The following is a 20,275-nucleotide window of genomic DNA, read 5'->3' as shown; positions in this document are numbered from 1 at the left end:
TGTAAGAATAGATAACTCAAGTTTCATGACAGAAGACTAATTTTTTTAATTGTAGTTTGACCTCTATATAAGTATATATGCAGAGTTTTGTCATCTCTTTGTGTACTTCTATAACGCTGAAAAAACAACCTTTAGGAGTATGATGTTAGCAAAATGGAAAAATAGAAGGTCACTACCCTCATCACCCCCTAAAAAAACCCACCAAACTAAAATTGATACATGGCCCTAAATACTTTCATGGGTAATGTAAAATGTAGGTAAGAAATTGCATCACCCCAAACAATCACAAAGAGTGATCACATTGAAATAATCAGGAAGAGCAATTTCACTTTATCCACATTACCTTTCCACAAAACTGGTAGAGCTCAGGATCAAGGGAAATTGTCTTGCCTATGATTTCTACTAAGAAAAGAAAAATTCAAATAAATAAAAACAGAAATGATGGTGGAGAAATGATAATTGACACCCACAGAAATCAGTCTCTTATGGGTCATAAGAGACTACTATTATAGATAACATGTGAACAAATTTGATAACTTGGAAGAAATGGAAGAATCACTGAATTCACAAGAAATTAATTTTAAAACTATGGGTAAATTGCAGAAAGATCAGTAGAGCTAAGAGAGCAGGGGGTGGGGGAGTGGAGGGGAAGTAGAGATACTAAAAACTGAATTAAAACAAGATATATTCCATACTTTTATATAATGTCAAAATGGATTCTACTGTTCTGTATAACTATAAAGAACCAATAAGGAGCTGAGGATATAGCTCAGTTGGTAGAGTGCTTGCCTCACATCAACGAGGCCTAGGTTCAATCCCCAGCACCATCAAATAAATAAATAAATAAATAAATAAAGCTGGAAGAAGGAGAAGGAGGTGGGAGTTTGGGGAAGAGGAAGAGGAAGAAGGAGAAGGAGAAACCTGAACCTACTGATAGTAAACAAGGAGATTAAATCAGTAGTTCACATCTCTCCCCCTCCCAAGAAAGTAAAGTTCAAACCAGATGCCTTCACTAGTAAATTCTAGTAAATATTTAAAAATTAACAAAATCCTTTATAAACTCTTACAAAAAAACAAAACTGAAGGACAAAGAACATTTCCAAATTCATTTTGTGAGGCTAAAATTACCCTGATATCAAAATCAAGGATACCATAAGAAATCTATAGGACAATATCCATGGAAAACACAGGTGCAAAATCCTCGGAAAAATAATCTGTTTTCAAATAATATAATCAGACACATTTTTTAAAAACCTAAAACCCCACAAACACACACATACACACACAGTTAGAATTAATAAATGAATTCAGTAGTTTCAAGGTTTAATATTAATACAAAATAGCAATTCATTTCTATGCATTAACAACAGAAAAACTAAAAAAGAAGTCAAGAAAGTAATTCCTTTTTTTCTCTTTTTTATTTCTTTTTTTCCTTTTTTTCTCTTTTGTCTTCCTTCACCCTCCAAATTATACATTTTTAACATCTTGTATTTTTCTAAAAACGTGTGTTTGTTTATGTACAAACGAGCGCCTTAGAAGAATCTTCCCACGTAATTGTCTACCCCAAATTACCTCCTATGTATTCTCCTGTTACTTACCCTCTTCACTAGATTTCTCCTTCATGTTTCCTAAGATATATTAACTATAAATGCTCACATCTTCTCCCCTCAACAGAGGGAGGTAGTACACTAAAGGAAAAACTAATCAAAGAGGAAAAGCAATTCAAGTAAAATAATAAAAATAAACAAATATGGCTGGAAATATAAACCATGTCTCAATAGTAACCCTAAATGTTAATGGCTTAAACTCACCAATCAAAAAATCTAGCAGACTGGATTTAAAAAAAGACCAAACAATATTCTGCCTCCAGGAGACTCATCTGATAAGAAAAGACATACAACAGACTGAAGGTGAAAGGTTGAGAAAAATCATACCACAAACATGGACTGCAGAAGCAAGCAGGGATTTCCATACTCATATCAAATAAAGTAGACTTCAAGCCAAGGTTAATCAAAAGGATTAAAGATGGACACTGCATACTGCTCAAGGGAACCATACACCATTACATACTGCTCATTACATACTGCTCAAGGGAACCATAATAAGACGTAACAATCATAAATATATATGCCACTAACAATGGTGCAACTCTGTTCATCAAACAAACTCTTCTCAAGTTCAAGTGTCGAATTGACCACAACACAATAATCTTGGGGGACTTTAACACACCTCTGTCACCACTGGATAGATCTTCCAAACAAAAGTTGAGTAAAGAAACTATAGAACTCAATAGCACAATCAATAACTTAGTCTTAACTGACATATATAGAATATTTCAACCTTCATCAAGCAAATACACTTTCTTCTCAGCAACCATGGACAATTCTCTAAAATAGACCATATACTATGCCACAAAGCAACTCTTAGCAGAAAAAAAGTAGAGATACTATCAAGTATTTTATCAGATCATAATGGAATAAAATTGGAAATCAATGACAAAATAAAAAATAAAAATTTCTCTATCACCTGGAGACTAAGCAATATGCTACTGAATGAACAATGGGTCACAGAAGACAAGAAATATGGGATAGCATAAAAAGACCAAATATAAGAGTTATTGGGATAGAGGAGATTAAAAAATTCCTAGAGGTAAATAAGGACATAGACACAACATATCAAAATCTCTGGGAAACTATGAAAGCAGTACTAAAAGGAAAATTCATTGCATGGAGTTCATTCCTTAAAAGAAGAAAAATTCAACAAATAAATTACCTCACACTACATCTCAAATCCCTAGAAACAGAAGAACAAACCAGCAGCAAAATCGGTATAAGGCAATAAATAATTAAAATTAGAGCTGAAATCACTGAAATTAAAACAAAAGAAAAAAATTAACAAAATAAAAAGTTGTTGGTTCTTTGAAAAAATAAATAAAATTGAGAGACCCTTAGCCACACTAAAAAGAGAACTCAAATTACCAGCATATGTGATGAAAGAGGTAATATCACAACAGACACTACAAAAATACAGAGGATAATTAGAAATTATTTTGAAATCTTATACTCCAAAAAAATACAAGACATTGAAGGCATTGACAAATTTCTTGCCCAGATTGAGTCAGGAAGATATACACAATTTAAACAGACCAATATCAAGTGGGGAAATAGAAGAAACCATCAAAAGCTTACCAACCAAGAAAAGCCCAGGACTGGATTGATACACAAACAAGTTCTGCAAAATCTTTAAAGAAGAACTAATGCCAATACTCTTCTATTTATTTCAAGAAATAGAAAAAGAGTCAGTAATTCTAAATTCATTCTATGAGGCCAATATCACTCTGATCCCAAAACCAAGCAAAGACACATCAAAGAAAGAAAACTTCAGACCACTATCTCTAATGAACATAGATGCAAAAATTCTCAATAAAATTCTGGCAAATTGAATACAAAAACATATCAAAAAGATTGTGTAACATGATCAAGTGGGATTCATCCCAGGGATGCAAGGTTGGTTCAACATACGGATATCAATAAATGTAATTCATCACATCACTACACTTAACAATAAGAATCATATGATTATCTCAATAGATGCAGAAAAAGCATTTGACAGAATACAGCACGCCTTTATTTTCAAAATACTGGAAAAACTAGGGATAACAGGAACATATCTCAACATCATAAAGGCTATCTACGTTAAGCCTCAGGCCAACATAATTCTAAAACAGAGAAAAATTGAAGGCATTCCTCCTAAAAACTGGAACAAGATAGAGATGCCCTCTTTCACCACTTCTATTCAACATAGTTCTTGAAACACTAGCCAGAGAAATCAGACAGATGAAAGAAATCAAAGGGATATGTATAGGAAAAGAAGAATTTAAATTAGCACTATTTGCTGACGATATGATTCTATACCTGGAAGACCCCAAAAAAACAACTCTACCAAAAAACTTTTAGAACTAGTAAATGAATTCAGCAAAGTAGCAGGATATAAAATCAACACCCATAGATCAAAGGCATTTCTGTATATCAGTGACAAAGCCTCTGAGAAGGAAATGAGGAAAATTCCCCCATTCACAATCACCACACAAAAAATAAGATACTTGTGAGTCAACTTAACAAAATAAGTGAAAGATCTATACAATGAAAATTATAGAACCCTAAGGAGAGAAATCAAAGAAGACCTTAGAAGATGGAAAGATCTGCCTTGCTCTTGGATAGGCAGAATTAATATTATCAAAATGACCATACTACTAAAAGCACTATATAGAGTTAATGCAATTCCAATCAAAATCCCAATGGCATTCCTCATAGAAATAGAAAAAGCAATCATGAAATTCATCTGGAAAAATAAGAGACCCAGAATAGCTAAAGCAATCCTTAGCAGGAAGAGTGATGCAGGTGGCATCAGTACACCAGACCTTAAACTATACTACAGAGCAATAGTAACAAAAACAGCATGGTATTGGCACCAAAATAGACTGGTAGACCAATGGTACAGAATAGAGGACACAGAAACTAACCCACAAAATTACAATTATCTTATAATAGACAAAGGTGCCAAAAACACGCACTGGAGAAAAGATAACACTTTCAACAAATGGTGCTGGGAAAACTGAAAATCCATGTGCAACAAAATGAAATTAAATCCATATCTCTGACCATGCATAAAAGTTAACTCAAAATGGATCAGGGACCTAGGAATTAAACCAGAGACTCTGTGTCTAATAGAAGAAAAAGTAGGCCCTAATCTTCATCATGTGGGATTAGGCCACAACTTCCTTAATAAGACTCCTATAGTGCAAGAATTAAAACCAAAAACCAATAAATAGGATGGAATCAAACTAAAAAGTTTTTTATCCGCAAAAGAAACAATCTATGAGGTTAACAGAAAGTCTACATCCTGGGAGTAAATCTTTACCCCTCACACATCAGATAGAGCACAATCTCTAGGGTATATAAAGAACTCAAAAAGCTAAGCACTGAAAAAACAAATAACCCAATCAACAAACGGGCCAAGGACATGAACAGACACTTCTCGGAAAAGGATATACAATCAATCAACAAATATATGAAAAAATGTTCATCATCTCTAGCAATTAGAGAAATTCAAATCAAAACTACTCTAAGATATCATCTCACTCCAGCCAGAATGGCAGCTATTATGAAGACAAACAACAATAAGTGTTGGCAAGAATGTGGGAAAAAAGATAAACACATGCATTGTTGGTGGGACTGTAAATTGGTGCAGCCAATATGGAAAGCAGAATGGAGATTCCTTGGAAATCTGGGAATGGAACCACCATTTGACCCAGCTATCCCTCTCCTCGGACTATACCCAAAGACTTAAAAACAGCATACTACAGGACACAGCCACATCAATGTTTATAGCAGCACAGTTCACAATAGCTAAACTGTGGAGCCAACCTATATGCTCTTTAGTAGAAGAATGGATAAAAAAAATGTGGCATATATACACAATGGAATTTTACTCAACAATAAAAGAGAATAAAATCATGGCATTTGCAAGTAAATGGATGGCGTTGGAGAAGATAATGCTAAGTGAAGTTAGCCAATCCCAAAAAAACAAATGCTGAACGTTTTCTCTGATATAAGGAGGCTGACTCATAGTGGGGTAAGGAGGGGAATATGGGATGAATAGATGAATACTAGATAGGGAAAAGGGGAGGGAGGGAAAGAGAGAAGGCAGAATTAGCAAGGATGGTGGAATTTGATGGACATCATTATCCAAAGTACATGTATGAAGACATGAATTGGGTGTCAACCTACTTTATATAAAAACAGAGATATGAAAAGTTGTGGTATATATGTGTAATAAGAATTGCAATGCATTCTGCTGTTGTGTATTTAAAAAAATAAAAACAATTTAAAAAAAAAGACATACAATTGGCTAACATATATAAAAATGTATATTACTTCACCAATCATCAGTAATATGCAAATTATCTTACAAACCTTTTAGGATAACTTATCAAAAAGAAGATGTGGAAAAGTTGGATATTTTATGCACTGACGATGGGAATGGAAATTGGTGCAGTGCCATGGAAAGTGGTGTGAAGGGTTCTCAGAAAATTGAAAATAGAGCTACCATCTGATCTAGTAATTCCACTTCTAAGCATATATCCAAAAGACCTAAAATCAAAGTCTGAAAATGAAGTCTGTATTCCTATGTTGGTTGCAGCATGATTCACAGAAGCCAAGATATGGAAATAAACTATCCATCCAAGATGAATGGATAAAGAATAATGGCAAATGTGTACAATGGAATATTATTTAGCTTTTAAAAAGAAGGAAATCCCACAATATACAAGAACATAGATAATCATATTATGCTAAGTGAGATAGCCAGTTGCAGAAGGACAAACACTATGATTCCACACTATGATTCTAATATAGTCAATCTCTCAGAAATAGAGAGCATATGGTGGTTGCTAAAAATTGGTGCAAGGGGATGGAAGCTTGCTGTTAAAGAATATAAAGTTTCAGCTTGGTAAAATGAATAAATCCTCATGGCGCATACCTGTAATCCCTGAGCTCAGGAGGCTGAGGCAGGAGGATTATGAGTTCGAAGCCAGCCTCAGCAAAAGTGAGGTGCTAAGCACCTCAGTGACACCCTGTCCCCAAATAAAATACAAAATAGGCCTGGAGATGTGGCCCAGTGGTCAAGTGCTCCTGAGTTAAAAAAAAAAAAAAAAATTTTTTTTTTTTTTTTTTTAAAGATGAGTAAGTCCTAACAATCTGCTGTAAACATTGTACCTATACTTAACAGCACTGTATTGTGCACTTAAATTTTGGTTAAGGAGATATAAAGCTAAGTGTCCCTACCACAACAAAAACTGAATAAAACTTTTTTAAAAATAAACTTTGGCTTCTCTTTACATAAAAGCTATTTTATAATGTTTTAAATTACTATATTTTATATTTAGGCTTAAGGTTTTTCTTGGCCCAACACAGGAAATTGCAGAGAATAACAAAGAACAGAATTAGAGTATATTTTAATAAGTATTTTTAGAATCTCAGAAGAAATTTTAAAAGCATAGAAAAAAATTATTGCATGGAATTTTAATGTTGTCATGGAATAGACAACAGGCTGGTTCATGGTGTTACCAGGCAGGTGGTGTCTTATGAGCACATGCTGTTTAATGCTATATCTAGCCACAACTCTCTCCTGCTTCTACAAACCATTGTGAACTCTGATTGATCACTCTTGTCTTCTGCTCTACATTGTAGCTACAATAAAGGACCAGAATACCTATTCAAAGAGCATACATATGAGAAAATACAGTTAGGATAGGGATATGATTATTTGTTCTGATGTTTTTTTCTATATAGAGAGATATCTTTGTAAATGTGCAATAAATGTGCAAGATTTTTATTAAACTTTGATAATATCTTTACTTCAGAAATAAAATAACATTTTTCAGTATAGAATGTCTATTATAGCGATGGTCAAATGCAATGAAAGATCTAATATAATTTTCCTTTCTTACACAACTACAATAATACAGAATAAAGATCCTTACACATAGATTATCTTTATCAAGTTTATATATAAAGTTGTCAATCATTCAATGGAAAGGAGGGATTTTAAAATGCATTGTAATTTAAATAGGAATTTTTTTTTTTTTTTTTTTTTTTTTTTTTTGCAAAGTCTATCTGGTAAGATGCTGCGCCCCTCCTCTGACTCAGGCAATGGCAAGGCCCTACTGAGGTGAATGGGGGCAAGGCATCCATCCTCTGGAGGAGCGCAGTATGTTTCTGGGAATAGGCTGGTTTGTTTTTGTATTCATTTAATAAGTATAGTTGTGACTTCTCATATGACCATTAAGTATGAGGGAAAAAACATGACTTTCCCAATTAATGCAACTACTTCTAAAGAATAGATATGTTTGCTCTAAATGCAATGATTCAGCTGTGGAATGTAAATTGTTAATGTCTAATGAAAAACTCCCTGTATTCCTGTCAAGGAAGTTTTTGAGAAATTAAATTAAAATCTAGAGAAGAATAATTAATGTTAAGAAGACAGATTAGTGCTTAGTACTGGGCAACTCGTTCTTGTTCCTGTGCACAATGGTTTGTGCTCTTACTCTTGTTTGATTAAAATTAATAACAAGTTAACCACTTGCCGTAACCATGGTAACGGTTCCAGTCAGTAAGTCAAGAAAGAATAGTCAAGGTATAGGCCAATAGTTGGGACATTTCTAACTACTTTAAAAGTTAACTAAACAGAAACAGCTCAAAGCAAAATTCGAACTGAAAGGAAAAATGCTTGCTTATGCATAAGTCAAGATACATTCTCCTATTCTAACTGTAGCTACGTAATATTTTGTTTCTTTGAATAATGATTCCTGTTTTGTAACCACAAAGTACGGTGAGCCTGCCAAAATGAAAAGTATATATAATCAACTTCACAAGTAAAGATTGGGATTCAGCACCTTCACTTTGGTGTCTGTGTTGTTTCTCCACCCCTCTCCTTCGCCGACTCCTCACCATCTCCTGAGACCCCCTGTAGGAGCTGGACTCCAACAGTAAGACATTATAATCTGAGCACAAGTTATACCTAACCTTATACTTTGCTTTTTACCAATGGTTTTAGCTCATCTTTTAGATTGACTTTCTTCTACCTGAATCAATAATAAAGAAGTAGAATTCTAAACCATATTCTTGTCTAATATAGTACTAGTCATCTAATGCTTAGATGATATGATTTTTTTTTTTGAGAAAATGATAAGTGTCTCAGGAAGTTCCAAAGCTAGAGCAGAGACCCATTCCTACTTAATTCAGTTTCCTCCTATGAGCTTATGCCTTCAGTAATTATAGTATCATCTCCAAAGAAGGAAATTGACATTGATATAACATGTGTATATAGTTCTGTTTTGTGTCACATATGTAGATTCATATAATGACCAAGAAAGAAACCTAACCCATCTCCACAAGTATTTCCCTATTGCTACCTCTTTATAGTCTTCTTCACTTCCACTTTCCCCTAGTATTCCCTACCTTGGCAACTACTAATTTGTTCTTAATCTCTACAATTTCATCATTTGGGAGATGTCATATAAATGGAGTCACATCTCTTGAGATGTGCTTTTTTTTTTTAAGCTCAGCATAATGTCTTTGAAATCCATCCAAGTGGTTTCAAGTATCAATAATTTGTTCCTTTTATTGCTGAGTAATATTACATGCTGCAGGTGTATATGTTAATCACCTTTCTGTTACTTTAAGAAATACCTTAAGAAATTAACTTACAAATAGGAAAAGTTTATTTTGCCTCACAGTTTTAGAGGTTTTGATTTATGATTGATTGGCCCTGCCACTTTGGGCCTGTGGCCAGGCAGTACATCACGGCAGGAGAATATGGAAAAAACATTCATCTTGTAACTGGGAATGAAAGAGAAAGAGGAGAAATCAAGAGTCCCAACATTTCCTTCAAGGGCAGAGGTTTTGACTGGAAGACCTCCCGGAGTCCCAATCTCTTATTGAAGTTTCTCCCACCTCCCAATAGTAATAAGTTGAGAACTGAGTCCTCTAACTCATGGGCCTTTGGAGAACAAATAAAATCCAAGCTGTAGCAGTATAGTACAGTTGTTTAAATATTTACCTATTTAAGATGTTTGTTTCTGGTTTTAAACTATGATAACTAAAGATGCCGTGAACAACCATGGACACTTTTTCTGTGTGAACATTAGTTTTTATTTCTCTGAGATGAGTGCTGAGAAGTAAGATTGTTCGATCATATCCCAAGTGCATGTTTATATTTTAAGAAATTTCAATATCAATTTCCATAGTGTCTATGTATTTCCACAAACAATGTATGAGATATATGATTTCTGTGCATCCACACCCAGCATTTGGGTATTTTCAGTATTTTTATATTTGTTATGCTCATACATATATAGTGATATCAAAGGCTGGGATGTTGAATGACTTTGCCTATGTTTCTTTGTTATGTGCAAATGGTCCTCAGTTTACAATGATATGATGCCCAGATAAACTCATTCTAAGTTGGAGGTATAATCAAGTTGAAAATGCATTAAATTTATCTAAACTACCAATCATTATAACTTAATCTAGCCTACTTTAAATGTGCTCAGAACACATACATTAAGCCTACAGTTGGATGAAAAAAATCTTAACACAAGGCATATTTTTAATAAAGTTTTTAATATCATAGGTAATTTATTGGAAACATTATGTATACTGCAGAACATCAGTCATTTACCCTCGTGATACATGGCTGACTGGGAGCTATGGCTAGGTGCTGCTTCGCATCATCAAGAGAATATTATGCCATGTGTCACTGGCCCCAGAAAAGATCAAAACTCAAATTCAAAGCAAGGTTTCTACTGAATGTGTATAACTTTGAAATTATTATAAAGCCAAAAAATCATAAGCCCATGGCTGTGGGTTTAGTTTATTGGTAGTGTATGTGCCTAGCATGTGTGAGACCCTGAATTCCATCCTCAGCACCAAAAAAAAAAAAAAAAAAAAGAAGAAGAAAGAAAGAAAAGAAAAAGAAATAAAGAAAATACATCAAGCAATCATTAGTTGGGAGGACCATCTGCAGCTGTAGAGCTACTCAATTACTTTTTGAATATTTCAAGATCTATGGTGGTTGTCGTGGTCATTGTGTGGCCCATTTTACCTACATTGCCTAATTTATGTGTCAGAATTGTTTATACTATTTATTATCCTTTTGGTATATCTAGGGTCTATAATGATATTGCTTTTTACATGTCTGGTATTGTTAATTTGTCTTTCCCCCACCCTTTTTAGTCTTGCTGGAGGTTTGCCAATTTTATTCATCTTTTCAAAAATTAAAAAAAAAACTAGGATTTTGTCTCATTGATTTTCTCCATTGTTTGGTTTCAATTTCATTGATTTCTGTTCTTGTCTTCATTATCCTCTTTGTTTTGCTTGCTGCTGCAGCCCAGGACCATAAGAAAGTATCATACTGCAAATTACTGACCTGGAAAATAAGACTAAATGCTTTAGATTTATTTGTTCTTTTTTCTAGTTTCCTAGAGTAGGAGCTTAGGGTGATTTGAGACTTTTTCACTTTTCTAACATAAAATTTTAATGCTCCAAGTGTCCCTCAAAGCACTGCTTTTGCTAAGTCACAGATTTTGATATATTTTTCTTTCTGAACAATGTGCTTTTTAGATTTGCCTTAAAACTTATTTAACTCGAGAATTATTTACAAACATGTTAATGTCCAAGTGGGGGAAGATTTTCCCATTATTTTTTTTTTTATTACTGATTCTAGTTTGATTCCATTTTGGTCATAAAAACATACTCTGTGATTTCAGTGTTGAGAGAGGACTGTTGAGGTCTCCAACTATAATTGTAGATTTGTCTATTTAGTTCTCTAAGTTTTTGCTGCTAGGTATATCACATTGCAAGTTAGTTGTCTGGTCTATATTTTCTTACTGGGTTAACACTTTTATTATGTGTGGTGTAATGTCCTTTGTTGTTCCTGGTAGTTTTTTTTACTCCGACTCCCATTTGATCTGATATTAATACAGTCACTTCTGCTTTCTTTTGGTTAAAGTCTATTTGGCATATATTTCCATCTTTTCATTTTCAGTTTACCTATATTGTCACATTTAAATTGCTTCTTATGGGCAACATATAGTTAGTTTATTTTAAATCTATTCTGCCAATCTCTGCCTTATTGGCATAGAAGTCTATTTAGACTTACAAAAAATATTTTTTAATATATATGACAGTGGAATGCATTACAATTCTTATTACATATATAAAGCACAATTTTTCATATCTCTGGTTGTATACACAGCATATTCACACCAATTCATGTCTTCATACATGTATTTTGTATAATGTATAGTGATCATCACATTCCACAATCTTTAATAACCCCATGCCCCCTTCCTTCCCCTCCAGCTCCTCTGCCCTATCTAGAGTTCATCTCCCCCATGCTCCTGCTCCCTATCCCACTATGAATCAGCCTCCTTATATCAAAGAAAACATTTGGCATTTAATTTTTTGGGATTGACTAATTTCACTTAGCATTATCTTCTCTACCTCTAGCCATTTACCTGCAAATGTAGACTTACAAAATTATTGGTGCTATTAGGGCCTAACCCTGACATTTTCTTTTTCTGTTCATTGTTTTTCCTGTTATGTTTTCTCCTGAATTTCTGTGGGGTCATCATAACATGTTTTAGAATTTCACTTTGATTTATCTGTAATGATTTTACCGCATCCCTTTTATAGCTTTCTTTAGTGGTTGCTCTCGGTATTACACAATTTTATGTATAATTTATTACAATTTACTATTGCTGACACTTTACAATTTTAAGTGAAGTATAGAAAACTTACCTTCTTTCATGTCCCTTTGCATCCTCATAATATTTCCTTTACATTTACATTATATTGGCAACCAGATCAATATTATCATTCTTTGCCTTTAGAGTCAAACATAAGAAAAAATCAGAAAAGGAGATGCTGTGTTTATTGAGAATTTTATTCTTTTCATTGTTACTTCTTCCTTCCTGATGTTCCAAAATTTCTTTTTTTTTTTTTTTTTATCATTCCCTTTCTCTTTGGAGAATTTCTTTAGCCATTCTTTTGAAGTGGGTCTGCTGGTGACAAGGTTTTTTTAGTGTCCTTCATTGAGAATGTCTTGATTTCCAAATGCATTACTAAGAATTATTTCTCCAGATGCAGAATTTTACTGGTAGTAAGAGCATCTGAATAATGCTGTGACACTTTTCTAGGTTCTATGTCTCTGATGAGAGTACGCTGTCATTCAACTTGCTTTTCTCCACTAATTGATAAGGTATTGTTTCTGTATTGCTGCTCTCAGGATTATCTTGTCTCTAGTTTTCACAATTGTGATAATGATGTACCTTGGCAAGGATTTTATTGAATGCACTCTGCTTGGGGTTTTCTCACTTTCTTGGCTCTATAGGCTAATGGTATTTGTTAAATTTGGGGGAGTCACAAGTCCAGGTTCCTGCCAGGCATGGTGACACATTCCTGTAGTGCCAGCTACCCAAGAGGCTGAGACACGAGAATCACTTGAGCCCAGGAATTCAACACCAATCAACCTGTGCCAAATATCAAGACTTCACTTCAAAAACAAAAACAATAGTTTAGGTACCACACACACTCTGACTCCATTGACAATCCAGAAGAAGGGTATATGGCTCTTCTAGGGCAAAAGCAGAAGTTCAGAATTTTCAATAAGAATGAGAGGAGTTTCTCATTATCAGGAATGAAAAATTTTAGCTCCCAATCCCAACTCTTTACTCAGCATTTGCTGCTGAGGGTAGGGTTGGGGCAACACTAGTAATGTTTGGCTCATGTCAGAATCATTGTTTGTTTTGTAAGGCCTAACATTGTTATCTGCACTTAATGGAATAGGAAAAAACATATCTACTCCAAATTTCAGAGGATGACCTTCTAACCATGGTTTTTAATCTAATTTCTGCAAAATACTATTGCTCACTTCCTTCAAATTGGCCACATTTTGGAACACAGATACTTCTTTGTTAACCATTGGTAATTTAAATATATATTTGTTTTATTAAAGTAAGAGTCAAATATAATACTTAATAAGATATTCTAATATCCTCAATATTTTTCTCCTTTAACGATTAGAATCATTAAAATGCACTAATCAGGATATTGATTCTTTTTGTAGCAGTAGACATTTTAATAGAATACAAAATTAACCACAATTTTTGCTGAATCAATCCAAAATGGCACTGAAAAGTTGAAAAAAAATTACCCAGGACCATGAGCAAATTTATTCTATGCATCAATTTCATTTTAAATGTTCATTTTTATCAAAGTCATGGTTGACATTTAAATTTTAAAAATATAGTTTAGTACATTTTGAAAACTGCTTTCTGACTAGCTTTCAATTTGATATGTCAAACAAAATGCAGTTTCAGGGGCTGGGGCTGCAGCTCAGCAGTGAAGTACTTGCCTAACACCTGTAAGGCAGTGGGTTTGATCCTTAGCAACACATAAAAAATAAACAAATAAAATAAAGGCATGCTGTCCATCTACAACTACAGAAATAAATAAATAAAATAAAATAAAACAGAGTTTCAGCTTTGGTGAACTTTTGTGTTAGGTTTGAGAAAGATAAATTGTCTAATAAAACTTTAAGTTTCTTATGAGTACATACAAAGAAAAAAAATGTTTTCTATTAACATTCACTTATAGATCATTACTAACAATGTAAAATTTGAAAGTATATTTCCAATATTTAAATTTTTAATTCACAAAATTTATTTTATTGAGTTTAATTGTATATCAGATACATGCTGGGTTATGCAAATGCAACACAAAGATTTTTACAATATTCTTATACACATATTTTCTGTGCTATTTACACAATACAGAAAGGCACTGATGAGAATTTACACATGGGCTAATAAAAGAAATCATTACAATGATTAGGAAATATGTCATAATAAGTCAATGGTCCTTGACTTAAATAAGATTAAAGTTTATGGCCAAATTTTATCTTGAAAGGTACAAAAGCAGTTAATATAATCATATTTTGTGCTATTCATTTTACAGCATTAGATAATATTACAGTTAATTACACATGTAATAAATCTAATATTTTCATTTATTTATGAAACTTTAGAAAAAATAATTTGTGATAAATTATTTTCTGAATTAAATTAAAAATTGCATAGCAAAATTAATTTTCATGAACAACGTTTTTAAACACATTAGATAACACACCAAAATAATATGTAGATTTTTAACCAGTACTCTAAATAGGTTTCCCTCACATTTTCCCATGGGGTAATGAAAGAGTAAGAAATATAGATGTTATAGGTTAGTCATAGAATTAAAAGAAATTTTGACAATGCTATTCACATGCAAATATTGTAATAAAGTCATAACTGGGCATGTCTGATTCACCTAGAACCCCAGACATTATTATAATGATGAATTAATCAGAGGATACACATATCCAAATAACTGTCCAGTTCATCCCATAAGCTAGCAAAAATCAAGATTTTATTTGCCATTTTCTCTTTTAACTTGTGAATCATACTTTTAATGCCAATAAATCTGAGTCATATCACATACTTGCACAAAGTATTAATGAAACTTTAAGCTTAGTAGATGGTCTCACTATAGGCACTTCTCCACAGTGACATTCACCTGACATTTATTAAAAATGACTTTTTTCAGCATTACCTAAAATTGGCTATCCTCTGAAAGTTAGTTTCTGTTAATCATTCAAACTTGCTGCAGATGTTACCACTGTGTCTATGGTAGAACATCCATAAAATACTCAGTTCCTCCCTGTAGGCTAAAAGTATGACCACCGGGTTCATTTTCTGTCTTTTGTCTTGATGATTTTATAATTAACATCTTCTTTCACTTTCAGTGTTGTGAAAAATTTTATGGTCACACTCACCACTCACAAGTAGAATTAGAAAAAGTGTTAAAACAAATTAAGGTATTTTGATTCCCCATCACCAATGGAGAGACACAGGATGCCAAAGCATGGGTTCCCTAAATCTTGAGAGAAAGATTATGGAACTTATGATATAACTGGCCAGCCAGAAGAGTGAATTTCAAAAATCACAGAAAGATAATACATAATAACCTTATTTTCTAAGAAGTGTGTAACTAGCAGGTAGAGTTGCTCCACAAGGTAGGTAAGCCTAAGGCTTCTGAAGCACTTGGGATTTCAGTCCCAATTCTAAACATGATATGCAGGATGACTTGAGGCACTTACTTCATCTCTCTGAGCCTAAGTTCCCTCATCTATAAATATAAAATAGCAGGAAATAACTGTTTAATGACATAGGATGATGTGGAGATTAAATGATATAAAATATTCCAAAGCATTTTGCATGGTGCCTATCACACACTATGCACTCAATAAATGTCAGTTGTTGTTATTAAATAATGTGATATTCCTTAATGAAGAACTCAGTTGGCAACAAGGCATATAACTGACTTTCCAGATGGAGTGCAAAGACATCTCTAAGTGTGGTATGAAAGAAGTGCACATAGTGCCAGTTTTCTTTTTCTTTATAATAGGATAAATTCACAGTTAATCAAAATCAAAGTAGACATGTATAAATATGTATGATTTAAGATTCCAAAATAATTGAATCATTCCTCTATTTCTCATTCACTTCATAAATATTTATTCAGAGCACCGACAAGTAGGTCACTGCCTTTTAATTAATACTGGAACACATTCTTGAAGTTATTCCTATCTAAAGTTGAGCATCGCTAATGTGAAGTAAGTCCCCAATTCTGTGTATAGATTTGTTCAGTTATAGAAGATTCATTTTCCTACCAAGAAGTGGAGCAGATACTCAGTAAATCATTTTGCATAAACCTATTTAAGTGCCTCAAAGATAAGGACCCAGTGCATAAGCAAGCAGAACTGACAATTTTTCCTTTTGATGAATTTGATGAAAGGTATGCTTTCAGGGATCCAAACTAAAATGTTTTTAAAAAATTGTTTCTTTTAAAATTAAAATCTGAAGTGAATTCTGAGAATAAGGTATCAGAAGACACTGTCAGGACAGGGACAGTGGAATGAGATTAGTGAAGTGGACACAACTATCAACTCTCTAAAGAACCATACAAAAGAATACAATTACTGAAATTCTTTACATTTGAAGTCAACACATTAGCTTACAAAATAAAAGAAAAAATGGGCTTACCTGTGTGCTGTCCATGAAACATGGAGGACAATAGGAACTTAAGTAAAAAGCAATACTTTCTGTATAATAGTTTAGGCAAGTTATATGATTGTTTTCCCGTTAAAATATTTTTTTAAATTCTGATTTGTCACCATTTAAATTGTTTCTCTAAAATAAGCACAAATTTACAAAAGTTGATTTAATTTTTTTTTAGTTATAGATGGACACAATGCCTTTATTATTTATTTTTGTGGGGCTAAGGATCAAACCCAGTGTCTCACATGTGCCTGGCAAGTGCTCTACCACTGAGCCACAAGCCCAGCCCGAAACTTGATTTTTATTAATAAATTTATCCATTCAAAACACATTTTCATGACATCTTTAACATATGTTCATTGTGGTAGATACAGGGCATAAAAATAAAAGGCAAAATCCAGGAAAGAGTCCAGCAAACATATTTTATAATACAGGGCAATAAATGCAGAGAAGTTTGTGCACCTAAGATAGTACATGTCTCACAGGGTATGAGAACTACCCAAAGTCATAAGATCAGCATAAAATTATGACAGGTAGTCTTGAGCTAGTGGAGTGGGGAGAGACATCAGGGAGAGCATTCTGGGCTCAATCTCTATGTATAAAAGCTACTTCAAGACATTGGAGAGAGATCAGCAATTTGGTGAACTGCAATATTAAGAAATGGCAATGGTGAGCCTGTAGCAATTTGGCCTGGAACCTATCAGGTGAAGTTCAAAAGTGAGATTTGTATTTAAGAAAGAGGATCAAGCAGCAGCACAAAAGATGGGTTGATAGAAGATGAGACTGGGGAACAAAAATCACCTGGTGAAGGTGGGATGGGGGAGGCAATGGGATGGATTAATGAGCTATTAAGGTAAAAGAAATGGAGATTCATGACCCATAAGTAAAGGAGAAGAAAGGAGCACAATCAATTTTAGAATTGGGCCTACATAAGTAATGCTAGGGAAAAACAGACTGCAAAAGAAAAAGATATACATTTTCATATAACCTGAATGTGAAAATATCTGGGAATTCTATGACATTATTAAATCCACTTATTATTCTGAAAATCCCCATGAGCTGGAAAGAATCGCAAAATTTCCCTAGGTGTCTAACATATAAAGCTGGAGTGGTTTCTCTGCTTCAGCTTTTCTTCTGCTTAGTATCTGTAGTCCATTGACAATTGGACGTTCTTAGTTATTCCATTTATCTTTTCCATGAGGTGAGGTAATGGAAGCATTTCATTTTTAATAAACAGTGCTAAAGCAATTTTCCAGAGCCCTCCAGAGAGACTCTGAAAAGCCAAACATCAACTTAAATGTTGGAGTACCTTTTCTGCCTAAAGTTATTAAAATAACTTGTCTTTGCTAGAAAAAGTAAATGGTAAGCATTGCCACTTAAAATTTCAATTTACTAGATAAATGTTTCAGATCATTTAACCTTAGGGCACCAATTTTCATTTTTTTTTCTTGAAATCTATTTTAACCTAAACAGTTGGTGGTGTCAAAATAGAAGCACATATATGCAAAAGAGCTATACTGATTTGGTGTTGTACACAGCTAGTCACAGGTATACCAATTTGAATTGGACTTACTCAACAGTTTTGATTTATTTTTCACTGAATTCAAGTTGTTTGGATTAAACTAACTGCCATCATATCACCCAAGATAATTTTTTCAAATTAATAATGAATTAAATCAAAACAAATAAATGGCTCTAAGACCAATAAAATTGATTTGGCCACAAAGCAGTGTATTCCAGTTTGATAAAACTTATATGTCTACTCAATATATTTTATGACAAAAGACTGCACTGCTGCAGCAATAAATTAGTGAGCAGTTTCCAAGTGCTTACTTTATGTGTATTACTTATGCTATTAATATTGGTAAACATTAGGTAAGATACCATATAATTTTCACTATCAGAATCTTATAATTTTCTTAACCAATATGCATAGTGCAAGTTTCTATAAAATCACTGAATTTTCTGCCCCAAGTTTTAATCCTTTAATCACTAAGAAATGTGAATTTTTAACATAGTCCCAAGCTCTTCCCTCTTTGCTTCTAATTGTTCTTAACCCTGTTGCCCAATAAGCAGCAGAACCCCAGGCCCTTAGGTATCAAGAGCACCCAATCTAGTATGAGGCATAATTTCCATATTTCATTTAAAGCCATTGATCACTTTTCCTATCCGTTTAGATTTCATTTCATTTAGTTATAGCGACCTTAGAGAACACTTCAGTTACATGTGCAATAGAAACTATCTATTTTTTCAAGATAAGTCTAAGGCATTTGCAACAACATAGAAGTACTTTAGTACTTTCAGATTTCAGTCTAAGGAATTATTATCATAAAGCATCAATTGTGTATTTTTATATATTTAACCAGTCATAAATTCCAACAAACTACATAACAAATAAAAGATACTAGGAAACCATGAACCACAGATGAATTACAGATAGTCACAGTGTTGCATTATGACTATATAGTTCTGCAACTTAAAACATGAACACCAGCAGGTGTACCTGAAAAAGTTCAAACCCCATGGGGGGAGAAGGGGATTCTACTTATAAAGACTAAGCAGATCTTTGGTTTGGTGTAGGAAAGTAATGAAAATGAGTGGATTAAGATTAGGAGGATTTGCACAACACTTTGGGACAAGCAAATGGTTTTATTTCCTTGCTTTAAACCATTATTTATGGATTAAAAGTATATATTTCTTCTACAAATTGTAGGATAACCATCATAAGCAAAAGCACAAAGTATTCATTTCCAAAGAAGACACATTTTTTTACAGTATCACAGAAGGAAGAACTTTACATGAAAATTGTTACAAATACTTCACGTACAGAGTAAGATTTGGGGAAAAAATAACTTTTTAAGACAAATGGCAAAGGCTTTCTCTTTAATAAATTCTTTGGTTTTAAACAGTCTTTAGTGACATTTGTTCAATAAACTATTAACTGATTTTGCTGGTGACTGTTCTGTGTGTCAGTTATGGACCAGGATGTAATTCATTATCTTGGGTTGCAACTCATAGAACATGGTTGAAACAATTTACCTTGCTTTAACATAAAAACAATAACAAAATAAAAATATATCTTTAGATATAAGATAGCACATTTTGTTTATGAAGCTACTCCTTTGTGTGTTGCATAAATTTTTTATCTTTTAAAAAAATAAAAACTCTGATGGTCTTAAAAGAAAGGATAAACCAAGATGAAATACGAACTCTGCACACATCTTCCCATGACCCCTCACATGATCTTTCCATTTATTGGTTCCCAGATTCCTGCATTAAAAAAAAATAATAAAACATAATTAATGTCCTCATTATTCTATAATAACTATCACTTTAGCAAAACAAAAGTACTGGGAAACAGGGGTAACCTACTGCCAAAGTGAGGAGCTCTGCTGTTGATGAATTAAGAAAATTCTAACTCAATAAAAAAAATCAGCAATTATGAATTAATTCACAGCACTAAATATATGGGAATACATGAAAATAAAATGATAGAATAATACAGAAAACTTGAGAGAAAGAAAACGTTATGTGAAAAATTGTAAAAGAAAC

General features: G+C 33.2%; 1 protein-coding gene across 2 annotated transcripts in view; it reads right to left on the bottom strand.

Moving 5' to 3' along the window:
* Window positions 1-14,261: 14,261 nt before the first annotated feature.
* Window positions 14,262-20,275, bottom strand: part of Emb (embigin) — a 54,630-nt gene continuing 48,616 nt past the window's right edge. For both annotated transcript variants that reach the window (XM_076857303.2, XM_076857304.2), the window contains one exon: window positions 14,262-19,993. In XM_076857303.2, coding sequence (XP_076713418.2) covers window positions 19,976-19,993 — 18 coding nt within the window. In that variant the 3' untranslated portion in view covers window positions 14,262-19,975. The remainder of the gene's footprint in view (window positions 19,994-20,275) is intronic.

The sequence above is a fragment of the Callospermophilus lateralis genome, chromosome 5, assembly GCF_048772815.1.
Source record: "Callospermophilus lateralis isolate mCalLat2 chromosome 5, mCalLat2.hap1, whole genome shotgun sequence".
Classification (NCBI taxonomy): Eukaryota; Metazoa; Chordata; class Mammalia; order Rodentia; family Sciuridae; genus Callospermophilus; species Callospermophilus lateralis.
Note: the sequence above shows the minus strand (reverse complement) of the source record. Positions and strands in the feature narration are given on the sequence as shown.